At 33.4% G+C, this 19463-nt stretch overlaps 1 protein-coding gene across 2 annotated transcripts in view; it reads right to left on the bottom strand.

Moving 5' to 3' along the window:
• The window catches only part of LOC128992407 (adenylate cyclase type 6), a 197970-nt gene that overhangs the window by 22997 nt on the left and 155510 nt on the right, over positions 1 to 19463 (bottom strand). For both annotated transcript variants that reach the window (XM_054415968.1, XM_054415969.1), the window contains exons 9-17: positions 18716 to 18895; positions 17418 to 17622; positions 11385 to 11653; positions 9780 to 9929; positions 6910 to 7031; positions 5566 to 5658; positions 4356 to 4502; positions 2285 to 2443; positions 1243 to 1387 (exon numbers count right to left, since the gene is read on the bottom strand). In XM_054415968.1, the coding sequence (XP_054271943.1) occupies positions 1243 to 1387; positions 2285 to 2443; positions 4356 to 4502; positions 5566 to 5658; positions 6910 to 7031; positions 9780 to 9929; positions 11385 to 11653; positions 17418 to 17622; positions 18716 to 18895 (1470 nt within the window). The remainder of the gene's footprint in view (positions 1 to 1242; positions 1388 to 2284; positions 2444 to 4355; positions 4503 to 5565; positions 5659 to 6909; positions 7032 to 9779; positions 9930 to 11384; positions 11654 to 17417; positions 17623 to 18715; positions 18896 to 19463) is intronic.

Below are 19463 nucleotides of genomic sequence, written 5' to 3'. Positions count from 1 at the left end.
TTGAAAGCCAATAAAATACATTGGTTACTGTGGGCCACTAAAATGGATTGAATATGATTTCATAATAGTAAGCCACAGTAAGCCATCAGTCTCATATTAATAACTTAGCTATTTTACTCGTCCTCTGAATGAACTTTGCAAGAAATAAAAAGTAATAAAGAAACGACTGAGTTATCATACAAATAATAATTTTATAAATAATCGCAACAATTTTTAATCAGTGGAGACCTAAATTATGTAGTTTACAGTGTTTAACATGACTGTTAGTTGATGCAAACAGCTCAGCATTAAATTCAAAGGTAAACCATGTCAAAATTACTCTTCATTTGCTGTGCTAAGCAGTTTGAAACCTCATACGAAACATTTAGCAAATGGGAAAAGTGAGTAGGGGTTCGCGAATAAAGTTAAACATGAACATTAAACAACGACATTCCACTTCAACTTTGACCTCAACTCAAACACTAACTATATTCGGCCGTGTGTAACTAAAGTAAAGTTACTTTGACAGAAATTTCATACATATTAAACATGTTATGAGAATTAATTTTTAATATTTACATTTATTATTATAAAGTATATCGTAGAAGATGATCTAATTGTTTTATACATGAATTTATTTCAAGCTTCAATATAGCAGTTTTACTACAGAGGTCAAATGTTAACTTAATCTTTTAATTTGACAAGTAAAGTTCATTTATGGACACCTAATAGGCTATAATTAGCATGATTGCAATAAGTTCAAGTTCAGTGACAATAAAAGTATTATTTCTTCCAATATCTGTATTAAGAATAAGAATGATACCACTCTTATCGAATAATTTAGTTTATAGTGATAGTTCCAAGTGTAAAACCATATTTTAGTTACTTTTAGCTGTTTATAAGCTATCCTAGTAAATCTAAACTATATATATTGAATACGAAGACTAGAATTTGTTGGGTATTTTAGAGGCAAAATTATAAGCTTTTTATGTTTTTTGTTAGGAAATGCTACGAACCCTGATTGATTACGAGTACTAAATATACTGATTAAAAAACAAGTTACAGAAAAGATTGTGTTTCAAAAATTTTTCAGGCCAATTAATCTATACTGCCATGAAAATCTACCAATACATCCATCAATCCTCAATTCGTAATATCGTAATGCTAATCCTTAGAGTATACCTTTTTTCCTCGATTAGGTAAAAAATAAAAATTTTAAAACTACAGGCTAATTTACTGTCAATATTTTGTCAGGTAACTTACTGTACGAAAGGTGTCTCCAGGGACTATCAGGTATGTCTCGATGTTGTGGTCTCTCAGGTAGGAGTTTCTCTCTCCTCCTTTACCAGGCTCTACTTTGTAAGCATTGTCCAGATACTTGAGCGTCTCCTTAGTAATGTGTATTCTCCTGAATGGAAACGGAGTAAATTATCAGTTTACAGTCAAATTTCCTAAAGAATTCATTGTCATGAGGAAAAGATAAGTGTTTAGAATATAGCACACAGTTACTGCTTGATGGCGATTTGGTACAAGGCTGTGGCATAGGAATATTATTTTGGAATTGTGACATGTTTATCTTAAAGGTTAAATCGATGCATTGGAGGCTACCAATGGATAACATGTTTTTTTTTTTTAAGTAAAATATATATAATATTTTCTATAATAACCTATGGATAATAAAAATGACAGTGCTGCCAAATTCACCAAGCAAAAAATATTAGGCTGTTTTTTCATCTTAAATTGAAAAAAATGTCATTTTTCTGTACTATTGCCTAAAAACATAAAAAAGTACTGTATATGCATTTTGAACTGATTCGAGTTTTTGGCCAATTAATAAAAACATTTTCAGGTTTTGATGAAAACCCTAAGATAAGATTAACCTTGTTAATTAGCATTTTCGTAGCAAAACAAACGTAGCTACCGTTAAATAATGCACTATAGTAATCCGCAAAACAAGGCTTCAACAGGCCTTGTTACAGCGGTTTATAATACGTTATGAGTTCAATAGTTAATTAGCAACATTGTTCTGATCTCAATAATTAGCCTTATACTTCTCCTGTAAGACTTTATGCCTGATTTTCTGTCTGTCTGTATATGTGTATTTACAAATGTATCCACACCTCTACAACACTTAAAGCGATACATACTTGGGAGAAGTTGTGAAAAAATTAGACCAATATCTACACAAATTAGCAATTCCTTATTCGAACCAATTGGAAATAGATGAAGTTTTAATTTTTATACGACCTGTTTTTGGATCCATATCAATTAGCTATAATTATATTCAATTTATTGACTGACATACCCGGGGATGCCTCCGCTCTCCATGACGTTGGCTAGAGTGACGTCATTGCTCCAAACGTCAAACTGCCACTTACGAAGACCCAGCACACCGCAGTGTACTCTGCCAGTGTGTATACCCACTCTCATGTTGACGTTCACTCCCATCACGTCTCGCACTAAACTGGAACAGAACATGACACTCATGTTGTCTGCATGAGACGTGTTGTCTGCATGAGAGATGTTGTCTGCATGAGAGATGTTGTCTGCATGATGGATGTTGTCTGCATGAGAGATGTTGTCTGTATGAGAGATGCTGTCTGCATGAGAGATGTTGTCTGCATGAGACATGTTGTCTGCATGAGACATGTTGTCTGTATGACAGATGTTGTCTGTATGAGAGATATTGTCTGCATGAGAGATGTTGTCTGCATGAGAGATGTTGTCTGCATGAGACATGTTGTCTGCATGAGGGATGTTGTCTGCATGAGATATGTTGTCTGTATGACAGATGTTGTCTGTATGAGAGATATTGTCTGCATGAGAGATGTTGTCTGTATGAGAGATGTTGTCTGCATCTGCATGAGAGATGTTGTCTGCATGAGACATGTTGTCTGCATGACAGATGTTGTCTGTATGAGAGATGTTGTCTGCATGACAGATGTTGTCTGTATGAGAGATGTTGTCTGCATGAGAGATGTTATCTGCATGAGGGATGTTGTCTGCATGAGAGATGCTGTCTGCACGAGAGATGTTGTCTGCATGAGAGATGTTGTCTGTATGAGAGATGTTGTCTGCATGAGAGATGTTGTCTGCATGACAGATGTTGTCTGTATGAGAGATGTTGTCTGCATCTGCATGAGAGATGTTGTCTTCATAAGAGATCTTGTCTTCATGAGAGATGTTGTCTGTATGAGAGATGCTGTCTGCATGAGAGATGTTGTCTGCATGAGAGATGTTGTCTGCATGACAGATGTTGTCTGCATGACAGATGTTGTCTGTATGAGAGATGCTGTCTGCATGACAGATGTTGTCTGTATGAGAGATGCTGTCTGCATGAGACATGTTGTCTGTATGAGAGATGTTGTCTGCATCTGCATGAGAGATGTTGTCTTCATAAGAGATGTTGTCTGCATGAGAGATGTTGTCTGTATGAGAGATGCTGTCTGCATGAGAGATGTTGTCTGCATGAGAGATGTTGTCTGCATGACAGATGTTGTCTGTATGAGAGATGTTGTCTGCATCTGCATGAGAGATGTTGTCTTCATAAGAGATGTTGTCTGCATGAGACATGTTGTCTGTATGAGAGATGTTGTCTGCATGAGACATGTTGTCTGTATGAGAGATGCTGTCTGCACGAGAGATGTTGTCTGCATGAGAGATGTTGTCTGTATGAGAGATGCTGTCTGCACGAGAGATGTTGTCTGCATGAGAGATGTTGTCTGCATGACAGATTTTGTCTGTATGAGAGATGTTGTCTGCATGAGAGATGTTGTCTGCATGAGAGATGTTGTCTGCATGAGAGATGTTGTCTGTATGAGAGATGCTGTCTGCACGAGAGATGTTGTCTGCATGAGAGATGTTGTCTGCATAACAGATGTTACCTTCGTTGGTACCACACTATATGGATATATCTTTGCTTTGCTGTAGAAATTTAGTTGCAATTACAAAGCAAGAATCTATGTGTTTTAATTTGGAATAATTGGCAATTAAATGCTTGAAGAAGTGTGGTATAAAAAATAGACAATATACAATAGATGAAATGTATATTCAGTAAGCATCAGTAATATTTCGTTCTTCTTAATAATTAATAATAATATAGTTAATATTGATAAATAGTATGAACAAAAGAAACTTGTATTTTCAGTACTTTATAATAAAACTAAAATATTTAACTTAAGTTTACATTTGGATACCTAGCGAGACACCCCAATTCATAAAAACTAGCCCATTCCAACAGATTTGTTCTTTAATGCACCATTCCCAGTGTGGAACACAGTATTAAGTCATTAGACTGTGTTACTGAGAACGTTAATGTGGCAAAATCTTAATATGTAAGTACGATATGGTCATTGTTTCATATTCAAAAGACTCACGCTATAGCGTCGATCATGTCCAGTCCCATCTCCACGCAGCAGTGAGCGTGGTCAGGTCTAGGTTCTGGCAGTCCTGACACACAGTAGTAACAGTCTCCTAGCAGCTTGATACGTAGACAGTGGTGCTCCTGGGCCAGCCTGTCAAACCTGTATACAAATAAAGCCCAATACATGAAATAGCCATATTATGTTAGATTAACAGTGAGATTATTATGACACAGACTTCTTCTTGTTTTACAATTCCCAGACTTGTATTTTATGAGGGTGTTACCTTAGTGGTACATTTTTACACTGACGGTGTGGTTTATTATTACATTGAAGCCACCTTTATTGTGTTGCCCAAGTCGAGTCTTTATTACCTTAACGATAATTTCCACAGAGTCGCATATCTCTTTAACGTTTTTATCTTTTTCAGTTATGCCTTTTGTAGAACATGGGGTAGAGTTATTTTACCTTAGCGATGAACTGCCTGTACCATAAACCCTATTTTATTCATACACTCCTTACGAATTACATTAGATGAAGTGAGGAAATTTTACCTTATTTTTTAGTTAGTTCTGACAAAGACTCTGGTTTTTTTGGACTTTTTTGTTAGACTTATTGTATCAAAGATATGTTGACCTTGGTGGTTAGGGCACAATGACCCATGATTGTTTGTACTGTTTTCCCATACAAATTGCAGTGTTAAAGTTAAGACTGTGGTATCTAAGTATATCATTAACACATATTTAAACATTTAACATTTTAGTACATTGAGAAACAAAGATTTCGTTTCCAGGAATATGAAAAACTAAAATTCAATTAAAAAATGTATGACCAATTTAGGGAAAAATACAAAATAATAAATCCTGGAATTAATAAAGGTGATGTAAAAATTACGATGATGTAAAATGGAATTAAAAACAATCACACGAGGGCCTGAATGAAAATGTATTGTTATGAGGTGTGGTATGCCAGAGTTAGTAAGTTAGGATACTAATTAAAAAAAACTTTTACCTTTCTGTTGATATAAAGTTTAGAATTTTAATGCAAAATATGTGTGACTCTAAAGAGAGGTTAAGAAAAAATATACTTAATGTTAATTTTATAAGTATTGTGCTTGCACTTAAAACACAGCCAACGATGACGAGTTGGCTTTGTACAATTAATTAAAGAAAAGAAAAACAGATCGCTCATGAAAGTAGAATTAACTGTTTAGTAACAGTCTTACCTTGCGAATAATTCATTGAGCAGTCGTACGAGTTCTTGAGCCGTGCATTGGTCTGATAAACTCGTGAATCCACAAATATCAGCAAATAGGATACTGAAACAGTAAAAATATGTGTCAAACTTTTTGAGCATAATGTTTTTGGTATTAAAAACCTTAAACAATATGCCTGTTTCGTTTGAATTTTGAGTTGAGACACCAATTTACTCGAGTAAACTAGTCCAAGTTTACACGTTCAGTTTTATATTATTAAACCAAGTAGGAATACAAATGATATAATATATGTTCCCATAAATAGCAAATTTATATTTTATATGTGATGGAGGAATAAATTGTAAACTGTTGGCGTATTTCATAATAGTTTTGACTTGCCAAATCAGCAATACCTTTACAATCTCTATAAACAAGTTCTACTTTTACAACCTAGGACATTAGTTCAAGCCCGGAACAGCTCACTCCCCTTTACAATTTACAGTATTACACTGCACCGTTTTATATTAGTAATCCAATGTTTTGACACAAAGTTATTAAAACTGTGTGTTATGAAAGCTGGACAAGCCACGGCACATACAGGAGTTGCAAGTAGTGGTGATGGTGGGTTAGTGGTGTAGCTAGTTCCGAGGTTTGGTTGCCGGTGTTCACTGGTCATATCATTGCTGTTTTAATATAGTGGTGCACTACAACCTTTTAAAGGGAGTATGTTTTATCTATGCTTTTATTTTAACCGTGAAGTAAACCCACCATCATAATGTTAAAGTTATGATTACTTATAAAAGAATTTAACATTATTGGATTGGACAACCGTAACCGACTGCTGCTACAAGTGAACTTCTGTGCTATTGAAGCTTGAAGATGAACTGGTTGAACACTTATTATCTTTGTGTTGCAAAAGGATGAATGCATTTTTACTAGTTGCAGAGAGATTCCAGTCAGGCTCAAAAGTTGCTTTTAATACCATTTGTGACAGGACAGCAGAATGTAGCTTAAAATGACGTTTTGCATTCAAACGGTCGTTAACTGGTGCATTAATTATTAAATAAATTGAAGCTGTACATTCAAAGCTTCAAAGTGACCAATCTTTAATATTTGAATTTCAATTGCATGAAATAATCCTCAAGTTCATAATTCGTTTTCAAATCAAATCAAATCAAATCAAATAATCTTTATTCATTTTTTGTATTTACATGAATACATTGAATAGAGTCACATTTCTTATAACTAATGTCCTTAATTAAAATCAATTCTTCAATTAATATATTTCACTACCTGCTGACACAAACTAAGTTTAATTTAACTATACCACTATGCGAAGTAAAGTTCTCACCACAAACTAGTGGAATTACTAACCTGACGTTTTCGTGTTTCTGGATGTATATTTTGTGGAACATTGTGTCTTGTGGTTTGCCGGCGATGTCTGCCTTCATCTCCATGGCGACGTGTCGCGGCAACACCGACAACAACAGCCGCTCCTGCGACAGACATGTCGGCTCATGTCACCAGTATAGACAGGCTTTCCTGAAGCCTTATTCCTTATCCCTTAGCATTTCAGCCTTACCATATAACCAATCAACCGACTTTAGTATCGCCATATAATTTGCGTTTGTATTTTCATGTTGTTTGGATTAAAAAAATTAATGCAACGTACATTTAATTAAATATTGTTGTGAGACATGCGTATTTATTTTAGATATGATTTTTGATTTTTTATTCAATAAAATAATGAATTTTCATTTTTTTAAAGTATTTATCTATGTAAACATTAAATGTACATTAATACATATATTTTATTAGTGTATTTGGGGTGTTTCAAACCTAGTGGTTAGCTTCCTTAAAAATCGTTCGTGATACTTTAATTTTAAATTTTATTAGCATAGACACAAAAAATTTTATAAATTACAACAAGTAACAATTCTATTATTGATTAGGTAAGATTACGGATTTCTATTTTTATTCTTGAAATTATATTACCTTTTACTACACTGTTAGGAATATAAATGAATTGCTGAGAAATAAGAAATACAAACTTATGCAGTTCCAAGTGATACTTATACAGTTTGAAAGAACACTATCGTCAGGGAAGAACACTAACAATACTCTTGTATACACAATTAATACTAATAACTAGAACCTATGGTCCTTTTTGGCCTCGGAGATTTCTAGCCCAGGGCCTGAGGACGCCTTTAAACAAATTAAAAGTCGAAACGTCTTGCACAATCTCGAACTGATGACGTGATTGCGCCAAAACCATAGTTAGTAATGAGTGATGATGGTAGTAGTTAGTGGCCTGCAACCCATATTATTGAAGAATACTTTCCATTATATACTACTGGTTTGAAACTTACACAAAAATAAACGGAAAAAAGTAAAAATAGTGAAAAGGAAAATACAATCACATTATAACATGGAGAAAAGCTATTTCAATTTCCAACCTAAAAGCGTACTAATATGAAATGACGTACTAAAAAACCTAACAAAAGTAAATCTACCAAAATGATAGTTAAAAATAACGATACATCTAAAATTAAAGTTGCGGCAACGAAAAGTAATATTAGAAAACTCCGGGTGTGCAGGTGGCGAAATTAAATTGAAGAAGACTCAGCGGGATTGGGGACCGAGTCGGTCTCAGGTGATTACAGCGGATCTAACTTTCCCGGCCAATTTCTTATTCTTCTTTTTTTGGTCTTTAGGTTAACGCGTTTCCCTTATTGTCACAAATCTATAATGTCTGCTTATAAACGATCTTTAGTGTTTATTGAATCTTTAGTGTTCTGAATAGCTTTATACGTAAAAGGCACTTATATTTCATTTTTGTTAATTTATAAAAAAAATATGCTGGTCTAATACTGTATGATTTTGATTATATTAAATATATTGTAAGTATCAATAATTTATTTTCTATGACTCAATTGATTCGGTTTAACCACAGTTTTTTTAGGTATTTTAGACTTTTTATGATTGTATCGTGTCTTTAATGAATTGATTTATTTTTAAAAGTATTAGTTTTAAAAAGGAATCCTGTCGTAATAAAAATAATCACAATTTATTGGTAATGATATGGGAAGTAGAATATATAGAATGTACGTAATGTTATGATATAGAATATACAGTACGTCTAATAACACTTGAAACATATGTTCACACTTAAACTGTTAACTAACGAGACAGTAAATATATATGGAAATTTGAGATAAACAAAATAGTACAGTATTATTAATTTTTCAAACCACAGAAATTCGTTTATGGGTTAACAAAGCGTTTAAAAATATGACAAACGTTTTAATATAGGCAAGGTGTATCTATACAGTTTGTTAGACGTCACTTTCTGATGAAGGAAAAACGGTGCAAAGTCAAAAGGTTCATTGTAATGGAAATTGATTCAAGGAATTATATTTTGATCTTATAGTCAAAGAATCGGAATCAAATTAACCAATGTCAGACACATAACTTCTAAACAGTTTCAAATAAGAGTTTGAACAAATAATACGATCATACTTTTTAATTACATAGTTCCTCATAAAAACCACTGTGTAAATTATTCTTTTTAAATAATAAAATTAAATTTAAATACCTTAATTTAACATTGCGTTAAATAATTAATGGTTTTATTTTTCAATAAACATCTATCTATAATTGGCTTTTAATCCACACAAAGTTTTTGTGAAAATAATATTATCAGGATATTATGAAATATAACAATATGAAATATGAAATATAAAAAAAATACTAATATTTTTTATAATTCTGAAAAACATTTAAATCGGATATTACAATTAAAATAGCTTTAGCAAAATAATTTAAGTATCCTTAAAACAGTCTTCCACATGGATTTGGAACTTTATTATCGAATTATTCACGATCACACATAGCTTGACAATTAATTCTTGAAACATTCCTATGGCCCCTATATACAGCCCCTATGGCCATGATTGAAACCAAACCTAGGTTTTCAACTGTTAAGGGGACCCCTGAACAAATTATCTCGTTCATTCCATTTTTATCGTTTACTCGTCTTTTCCTTAAAATTTAAATCAAAATACGATACGCATAGTAAACATCTCTAACTTTAATTTCCTCTATTACTTTGATTAGATCCCTCTCTTAAAAAAAATTAACAAACTAACATGCAAAGTTCAATAAGGCAAAACATAAAAATAACTCTAAACAGGAGTAGTAACTATTCTTTTTTAAGCTACGTTCAATAAAAAAAAACAGCTTACCTGTTGCTGGTTTTCCCGCTGAATTGTCAGTCTTGCCTCCACACACTGACGAGTCTCCAGGAATGCCTGTCTCTTGGCCAGCTCACTAGGATAGTGTGTCATGACTCCAGCAACATTCGTACAGGCTAGCAGAACACATTGTGCCAGGAACTGTAAACAATTAAATAGAATGATATACCTTCATATTGTCACATAACACCATTTTATATGGACTAACTCGTGTTTTTGACGGTTGCATACCGAAAGGTAGTTAAGACAGTCGAAAGGATGACACGTATTTCGACTTTTGGGGCGGAGCTTGTAGGCGTGGAGGGGCAGGCTCCCGGGGAGTGTTTGACGCTTTCTGACCCCTCGGCTGGTAAAAATGCCTAATAGGTCGTTGAAAAAGAACGAAAAAAGAAGAAAAAGAAAGAAAAAAAACCACCACTGTTCCCTTAACTCTTGTTACCCTCCCCCCCCCCCAGAAATGTCATCTTTGTTCTATGCGCTTTTCTACAGTATACAAGATGAATTTAATTATGATTTTGTTACGGAATTGCTACTTAGAAGAATAGTATTATGTAAACAGTCTTTAATAAGTAACCTAAAGAACGATTTTATATATTGATAAACCAACTCTTAAATGTAAAAAAAAATTAAAAATACTTTAGAACCAACAATAGAGTTATATATCCCGATACATAATAACTTATGTTAATTGGGACGCTGATTATTTTTTTAAATTTAAGATGACAATAATACTACTAATTAAATTTTAAAAAAATATTAGAGATCATGAATATATATATGTATCATGAAACTTGAAATGAAGTAGAATTAATTCAAGATATTCTTAGTTCATAACATTTAAAATGTATCTTTTAACATTAGATTAAGGAGGAGAAGTTCACTTAATCAATGATTACAATGAAACAGAATTTGAATACGATAATTTTGAATGGTGTGGTCGTATTTTCAGCACCCAGACATGAAACTCACACCATCACAAGGTGTCTCCATTAACAGTAAGTGGTCATCTTGCAAAGTTTGCTGTAACAACAAGTTGACGGTTGCACATCCGGCTGTCAGCATTAGCTGTTTCGTTAAACTCAGCTGTTTCCGGGTGGAAATAGACAATTCTTAATTTTTTAAAGCTATATTTATTTAAATTTTTTACATAAAACATATTGTCTAGAATTTATTGTTAACTTTCTGGATTTCAAATAGGTTGGTAACCCCTTCACTTTGCTTTTGCCCGTCAACATTACCACAGAGGTTTGTGTATGTGTATCCTCCAGCAAAGCAAGGGGTGAGCCGGTACAGTACATTGGTGAACTGTACTGACAAAAAATAGTGGCAGGTACGAGGATCCAAACCCACGACATCCCTGACCTTGGCCCGTAGTTCATGGTGCTGCCAACAGAGCAACCCCACTTGAACATTTTTATTTGGATTACTTTGTAAAAATATATAATGTAAGGTATAATTGTAACTCATTCTTGGGCTTACAACCAAAGAAGAAAATCAATGGCAATTCAATTTCAATAGCTTATACAAGTAGGTTACACAAAAACTAGACTCCAAGCCACATTTCGATATGGGTTTGTGGCTAGAGATCTTCCATACCTCTTTTCCATGAACGGGCTTCGCCGCAGCTAGGTAGACAGAGCACAGCAGATGGGCCAAGCTGAGGACCACTCCAGCGGCCACCGCCTCCTGGAGTCTGATGGGCAGCAGCGCGTACGTCACGTAGATGAAGAACATTGTGGCCCAAACTGGGCTGAGGGAAACGCTCAGAGACAGCTCGAGAGTGAGGAACGTCGCCATGATGACGTAAGAAACTCCTATCAGGTACAACTCGTTGAGAGCGGGTCGTGAGAGAACCGCCACCAGACCTGGTACATGAGGAAGGAGCGAATGAGAAGGAGCAACCAATGCCGCACGTTGACATTGGTGCTGCGAAACGTCGGAAATAAGAGAACTTTAGTCTGGTATTTTATTTTTGTATTTTTATTCTAAATGTGAGTTTAAGTGTGTGTTTTTATCAATCGTGACAAGGACTGTGTTTCAAAAAGGACTTTTTCCGTGAATTCACTACCCATATTTAGTATATTAGGTTAGGTTAGATAAGGAATATGTTTACGGACCTTGTGCTAACCTGACCCAACCTAACCTGACCTAATATACTAAGTAGGGGTGGAGAATTAACTGAAAAGGTCCGACGCGTCATATGTTAATTATCTAACTGAATTAACGACCTCACCTAAAAACTATGTCGTTTAAAAATTAAATAAGAAGAAGAAGGATTGAATTCGAGAATAGATGGTGTGGTTAAAAAGCACAGAGAAAATTTGTTAATTAATTATGTTATTTAAGGGAGGGGGGGGGGGGTGGTAATTTTTTAATCAACATTTAAAAAAAAAGAAAGAATTCACAAAGCTCAGGGATTTTAATTTCGTTTTCCAATGAAAAAGTGTCTATACACAAGACATGTATCTAAAAAATATGCTATTTAAAATGCTTAAAATAATTAAAAAAATATGTACTTTTCTAAATCGTCTTAAAATAATATCCACAATAAATAAATAAAACCTCAAGGTACATCGGATGCCTATATTTATGACTGAACTCAACAAGAAAGAAAAGTTCTTGGAAGCAACAACCATAACTGATTGATTTCATTCTGTTATCGATGTGTTGCTAAAATTTAATAGGATTGCACCAGGTTAGAAAATTTTAAATGATAGTGAAATTGAAATACATTCCATTAACTGAGTTAATGTTATACAATTTATTCGATATACTTTGTAAAATATTTAATAAGTCACCATTATACAGATTCAACTTTAAAGCTTGATGGGAAAACTTTGTTTAATTACATTGAAAACGTCACCACTTGAAGACACTAAAAATAGCAAACTTCATAAGTAAAACTAGGTTAATGGGAGTGGGGTACGTTATAATACAATGTCTTGCAAAGCTCTGGAGTTTTGAACATTAAAGAACAAGAGTTTTGAGACGCACTTTCTAACAAGAAATATTGCCAAAGTTGGGATTCTTACATTAGTCACTTGAGTGATTTTGCCTTTTTTGCCACTTTATGGGTGAAATCTTTTTTAAATTAAAACACAATTTTTGTATTAATATTGTAATACAGATGTTTATCGGACAACCTTCTCACCTTCTCACCTTCTCAGTTTTGACCTTTTAGAGTGTTATGGGCTAATCAAATAACACAAAACGTTTGTAGTTTCAATTTATTACAATTTTTTTAAATCTGTATCTCTATTAGTGGACAACTTTTGAGTGTACGCAGTTGAAGGCTTACGCCTTCTTACGAGTTTTTGTTAATGCAGTTTATTTTATTTTTATTATGTATTACTTAATGTTAAAAACTGACCAAATATCCAGGTGAAAGAGATGATCTGCATGACCAGTACAAAAATACATTTTGTTATAAAATAAAACTATTTTTAATTAATTTATTCATTCATTACATTCACTTTAGAGTGCACTTTTGACTAAAGATTAGAGTAGGTATAAAAGCCTCTTTGAACTTATACTCCATTAAATCACCTAATCCTTTCAAATGTATAGTTAAAGATACGTAACATCCCTAACGTAAAACAAATACTGCTCTAACGTTTGTAATTCCTACTTAAAAGCAATTAGTTTTTATTTATACTTTCAACCAGTGGCAGTTTTAACTATCTTCTGTAATTGATGAGTAGTCTTAAACTAATGTTTAAGGGATAATGGTATTTTTATTTAAATAGTCTTCCTGCATTGGATAAAAATTTGGAAAAAATGTATATATATATTCTTGTTTCGAAGTGTTTATTAAAAAAGAATAAAATTATTCCTAGGTTACCTTTGATATATTAGTTTACCCAAGGTCTAAACATATGTTTATTAACACTAATCATGGGGTCTAAATCAAAGGCTTTTAGAATAGGTTAGCTGTAAATATTGACCCTGCGTTTATTCAGGTAATAGTCATATATCAAAACACCAACGTCAAAACAGATCAAAACACATGGCGATGCTCGTTTGGTCTTTGTGAATATGATGTTTCCTGTGATGGTATATGCGTTACGTTATGAAAGCTACTATAACCGGTTAATGTTAATCACGTGTGTTTGTAAGATGATTTAACATCAAACATCAACATTCAAAATGCTGTATAGCATACACAAATATTGAAAAACTTGTAGGTTGAGCTAACATATCCAGGTATAAAAGTAAGTAAAGGTATAAATTATACTCAAAGGTACAAAATATACTTAAAGAAGACATTATATACTTTTGGAGGTGTAGGACTAGACATATCAGAAAGTTATAGTGTGTTTTTTTAAAAATAGTTTATATTTTCCGTAAACTGAAATTTAGCTTCGAATATAAAGATATTATTCGTGGGTTAAAAACTATAGGTACATATAACACAAAATATCAATCTTAATAGAATTTACTGTCCATAAATTGTTACTTAACAAAGTAATATAACTAAACAGACCAATGTCACATTCATTAGTTCTTTTAACCTCCTAAGCCATCTATGAATAGCGGTACGGGCATTAATGTAATTCAAACACAGTAATGTATTAAAAACCGTGAAGACCCACCAATTAGCCTAACTTGTGCACCCTCATTTTAACCTTACTTTGATTTATCAAAAAGACATTTCTTTTCTTGTGGGAAATGAAATAGTTAAATGTAAACAGTTTTTCCTACAGTTACCTAACAATGTACATGTTCTCTCACTGATTTGAGAAAGCAAAGTGGCCAATTCGCTCATCAGTGAGACAATGTTAACATTGTCTCACTGTAATTACTTTGTCTCACTCTAGATTTGCAACGTGAAGGCACGAAATAGTGAGCGCGTAACATGCACGCAAGGTCGTATGCGCACGAAATACGTTGGCAACACTGGCTGTAAATCAGCTGGTCAGCTGTTGTACTGTTGTATCATTAAATGTCATATTAAAAGTTCACTTCTGTGTACGAATATGTTACGTTTCAGTACTAATTTATTTGTTTTATGGTAACTGTAGGGAAAATATAATGTGTAACTCGAGTGCAAAGTGCAATTGCTCACTAGTTGCACAAATAACTATTACCTGAGATTGTAAAACTACTTAATGTTGTGATAAAAAAAACGTCATATGAACACATTTTCAAATTTAAATAATATTTTTCTCATATGAAATTAACCTTGAACACTTCCAGTAAAGATGCACTAAGTCGTCAGTGCTACATAATAATCAATTTACCATAACTATTATTGTTAAATGTCATAAGTATTGTAATATGGCATAGCAGACCGGGTAAAAAATCATTTTATTATCTTATTTTTGTTGGTTTTGATTATATTTTCCTCAGCAAAGGTAAAGCGATACTTGCAAAACTAAAGTTGCAGCAAACAATAGATATGTATTAGGCTTAATCTAGTACATACCGTTCTGAACCAGTATAGCTGTACGTGTCTTAAAAGTGTATAACAGTTTTTAGAATGTGTAGAACCCAAAACTAGAAGGTTCAAAAATACCAAAATGTTCAATCACCAAAGTGGCAAAAAAGGCAAAATCACTTGAGTGACTAATCTAAGAATCCTAACTTTGGCAATATTTCTTGTTGGAAAGTGCGTCTCAAAACTTTTCTCCTTTAATGTTCAAAACTCCGGAGGTTTGCAAGACATTGTATTTCAACGTACCCCACTCCCATTAACCCAGTTTTAGCTTGTGACAAGTTTCTCATTTTTAGTGTCTTCAAGCGGTGTGACGTTTTTAAAGTGTAATTAAAAAAAGTTTGCCCTTCAAGCTAAGAAGTTGGATCTCTATAATGATAACCTATTTATTTTACAGTGTGCAGCTTTTATAATGTTTTATAATTGTGTCGCAACAATTATATATTAAGTTTTAATTTCGCTAAACTGATTAAATCTTCTTAGTAAATGCATCGAATATACTTTTATAACTTGTTTGGGGTAAAACTAACAAATAGATTAAATATTTTCCTCCCAATATGATATTATTTCAAAATATTTAAACAATGACATTTTTAGAATTGGAACACTAATTTTTATTATTTTGAGGCAATTTCAAAACGTTTTTTTACTATTTAGAAGGGCTGATGGTAGATTCGTTACCATTCCAACGCAATAACCACATACATTTTCCTGTAAAACGTGCTATTTAGTCATGACAAACCAAATCAAAGAGCGAAGTAAATTTGCGATGATTATCTGTTGGTTCAAAATTTAACGTTCGAAAATATTAGTTTGGTCCGTATATAACCAGTTCACACTGATATGCGTTACTGAATAGTTTTGATGTATATAGTCCATAGACCTTTATTGAAATCCATTACAGAATCCAAATCAAAAGGCACTTAGGCCGTTAGCTCTGTACATGAATGGCATAAACTCAGGTGATAGTCAAACATGAAAACATCAACATCAAAACAGACCACATCACATCGCATCAAGGGTGATGGCCGTTTGGTCTTTGTGAACACGAAATCATGTTTGTCCGTTATGGCGTTTGAGTTGTGTTATTTGACTAGTACTAGTTGTAACGTGTTCATGAAGTTCAATTTGTTGAGTGGGAATATAATTAATTAGTTGACTGAGTATTAAAGAACAAAATTTGAACCTCGATAAACGAAATTATTGAATAAAATTATAACTTAACACTTAAAATTAAGAACACACTGGGATTATCCTTATGAAAAATGCTAATTACTAATAAAAAGTTATGTAAACTACTTTTAAGAGTAAATTTTAATATCAAATTAATCAGCCTTGACACCTTTAATATGCTATTATAGATAATAATCTACTTACGTATCACGTATGCCAGTAGGTGTCAATTATTAATACTTGAATTATGCTGTACATGTTTCAAGCCTAAATACGGCTCATCTTCAGCAGCATTTTTCTATGTACAATTAAAACCAATATAATATGCTATTAATAATTAATTGCTATTAATATGTTATTTTTTTGGGTATTGTTTAAACGAGCGTACGCTACAAAAACACATGTAAATAATAAAAATAGCATGCTAAAACGTTCTGTGTTTGTGTGTATATGTGGTCTGTATATAGTCGACAATCATCTCTCGATGTGAAAATTGTACATAGAAAAATGCTGCTGAAGATGAGCCGTATTTAGGCTTGAAACATGTACAGCATAATTCAAGTATTAATAATTGACACCTACTGGCATACGTGATACGTAAGTAGATTATTATCTATAATAGCATAAATTTTAATTTAAAATACCATTCATGAAGGGATTTTTTCAGAATTTTAAAGGTTTTGCTCGGGTTAAAATGATTTCAAGTTTTTGTTAAACATAGTTTTGTGAAAACTATATTCAATAATATTACGATATTATTAAGAAAGTGATTTACACAGAGTTGAATATTGCACGTAATATAAATGAAGAACATGCCAAGATTGGTCTGAACATTTGGAACAGTTTTTCCCACAGAGGAATTTTTGTATAAAAATAAAGTGTGTTGAGTCTGATATGTAGGCTACTAACTTGTAAGCGTGTATGAGAAAAACAATTTTATTAGAAAAACTCTATATAAATTGTATGAACTACGTGCGCACAAAGTAGCTAAGTAAAATATCAGAAGCAAAAATCAAACTCACCCGCATACACGAGGACGCAGAGCAGCAGGGTTGCTGTGGTGAGGAGGGTGTGAGAGTTGACAGCGAGACTAACCGTGGAAATGCTGAAGGAGAAGACAAAATGACCCACCCCCATGACGGAACAGAGGCCCAACAGTAGACCTAGTAGGTGAGTCATATGACTCTGGTTGGTGTGTAGGAAATACCTCTGGTACAGCATCTCCACCTGGAACAAACGTTAAATCCCATGTGATGTGGAATAGTGGTACTGTAAAGAATAATTATTGTTGTGGCATCAACCATCATGCATGCAAACCATCGATTTCTATTGTAGTAATAGAGGTCGGTTATGTAAACAAGATTATGTGTATTTTCATGACTTATAATTATAGTAAATTTTATCTCGTAGGCTATCCAAATTGTTGCAGCTATGTTCAATTAATTAATAATGCTAACAAACATGAAATTATATAAAAATTAGAGCACCATGCAACTAGACAGTCTACGCTTTACCACTATTTTCATCCACCCGTGCATTGAGAAAACATTTCAATTTAAACTATACAAACAATTAACCACCCACCTGGAAACAAGTAAGGATATGCACAGGATCACCAATAGGCAGAGAGAGAGAAAAGAAAGAAGACCAAAGTCCTCTTAAAAGGAACATCTTTGGACGAGCCATGGTATGACTTTACCTGACCAGTGTGGTGCTACAATGTGCAAACAATGGCTGGGAAAACAATCAGCTGATTAAAGTCACGCCTGGATGTATATTTAATTGTTGGCAAAACGCTGTTACTGGTCATGACAGCACTTGACACGATGACGAAAATGCATTTAAAGTCATATTGTTGGTGAATAATTCAACTTTTCCTCTATGTTTTTGTTAGTTTTTTGTTGAATCTGTTATTTTTTTAATATATTTTAAATAATTATTATAGTATTTGGGTTTATTACACGGACTTGATTGAACCGTAGGAAACTATCATTCAGGTTAGAAAAATGAGTTCTTACACTAATTGGCAAAAATCTGAAATACAAATACATTTTTTCTGTTTTAGTAATTAATTGATCTGATATGTTCTGGGTACACGATTGATAGAACTTTCACAAATACTTATTTTTAGTTTGAACATCTGTTGAAGAGAAACACCGGAATATTTGATTTGAGTGATAACAATCAAGAAACCTTTAGTTTGGGGACAACAGAACGACAATAGTTAAATCTTAGTTTTAGTGATTCTAGTCTACACGACTATGTTTTAGCGATAATAGTCTATACTTGATGTGCACATAGAAGAATTGTAATGCTTTACCTGCAGGTTTTTGAAGCGATGCGCAGTACACAGTTTGTTTCTTAACCGCGTCCAGTAGGACTTTTTGGTTGTCCTCGCAAGAACAGTCTCCGCTCTGGAACCTTTCACCTGAAGAAGTGTCTCCTGCGCCTCCGCCTCCTCATCGTGCTCTTCCTCTTCTCGTAAGCTTTCTACCCTACTCTGTAAAATAACGTAACTTAGTTGGACCTTTTTATGGGTGTCCTAGCAAAAAGAGTTTCCACTCTAAGGTCTTTTACTTGTAAGAGAGATTTCTGAGCTTCTGATTCCTTAACAGACTCTCTATCCCATTGAAGAAGTTCTTCTCTACTCTATAACAACGCTTGAAGTCGTAGAAGGTAAAGTCTCTGAGCTAGACTTTTCCCTTGCAGAAATACCAAAACAAGCAAAACCCGAGAGCGTATCTTCGTTTTCCCTCTATTCATTACTCTCCTATCTCTAGAGGGAATTTTCTGTTATACTCTGTTATTCAACACAATCCTTCCCACTCTCATTTTAGGGCTCCGCCCCCATCCCCTAGGTTTAATTAATTATGCAGATCATTAAGCCTATCAGTATTTGAACTTCGAATTATACTAATAATGACAAAAATACATTTTCAAAAAATAATTTACATATTTTTTTTTCTTCTCTAAGTCTTTGTGATACGATCGCGAACCGGCTGATGGCCGACAAGAGAGTGGAAAGGAATATTTTAGCTTTATAGCTTACTTATTAAGAAAATTTTTTT

This window comes from Macrosteles quadrilineatus, unplaced genomic scaffold, assembly GCF_028750875.1.
Source record: "Macrosteles quadrilineatus isolate MER2022 unplaced genomic scaffold, UCM_ALF_1.0 Scaffold_4__1_contigs__length_99947679, whole genome shotgun sequence".
Lineage (NCBI taxonomy): Eukaryota > Metazoa > Arthropoda > Insecta > Hemiptera > Cicadellidae > Macrosteles > Macrosteles quadrilineatus.
This window is presented reverse-complemented; position numbering and strand designations above follow the sequence as displayed.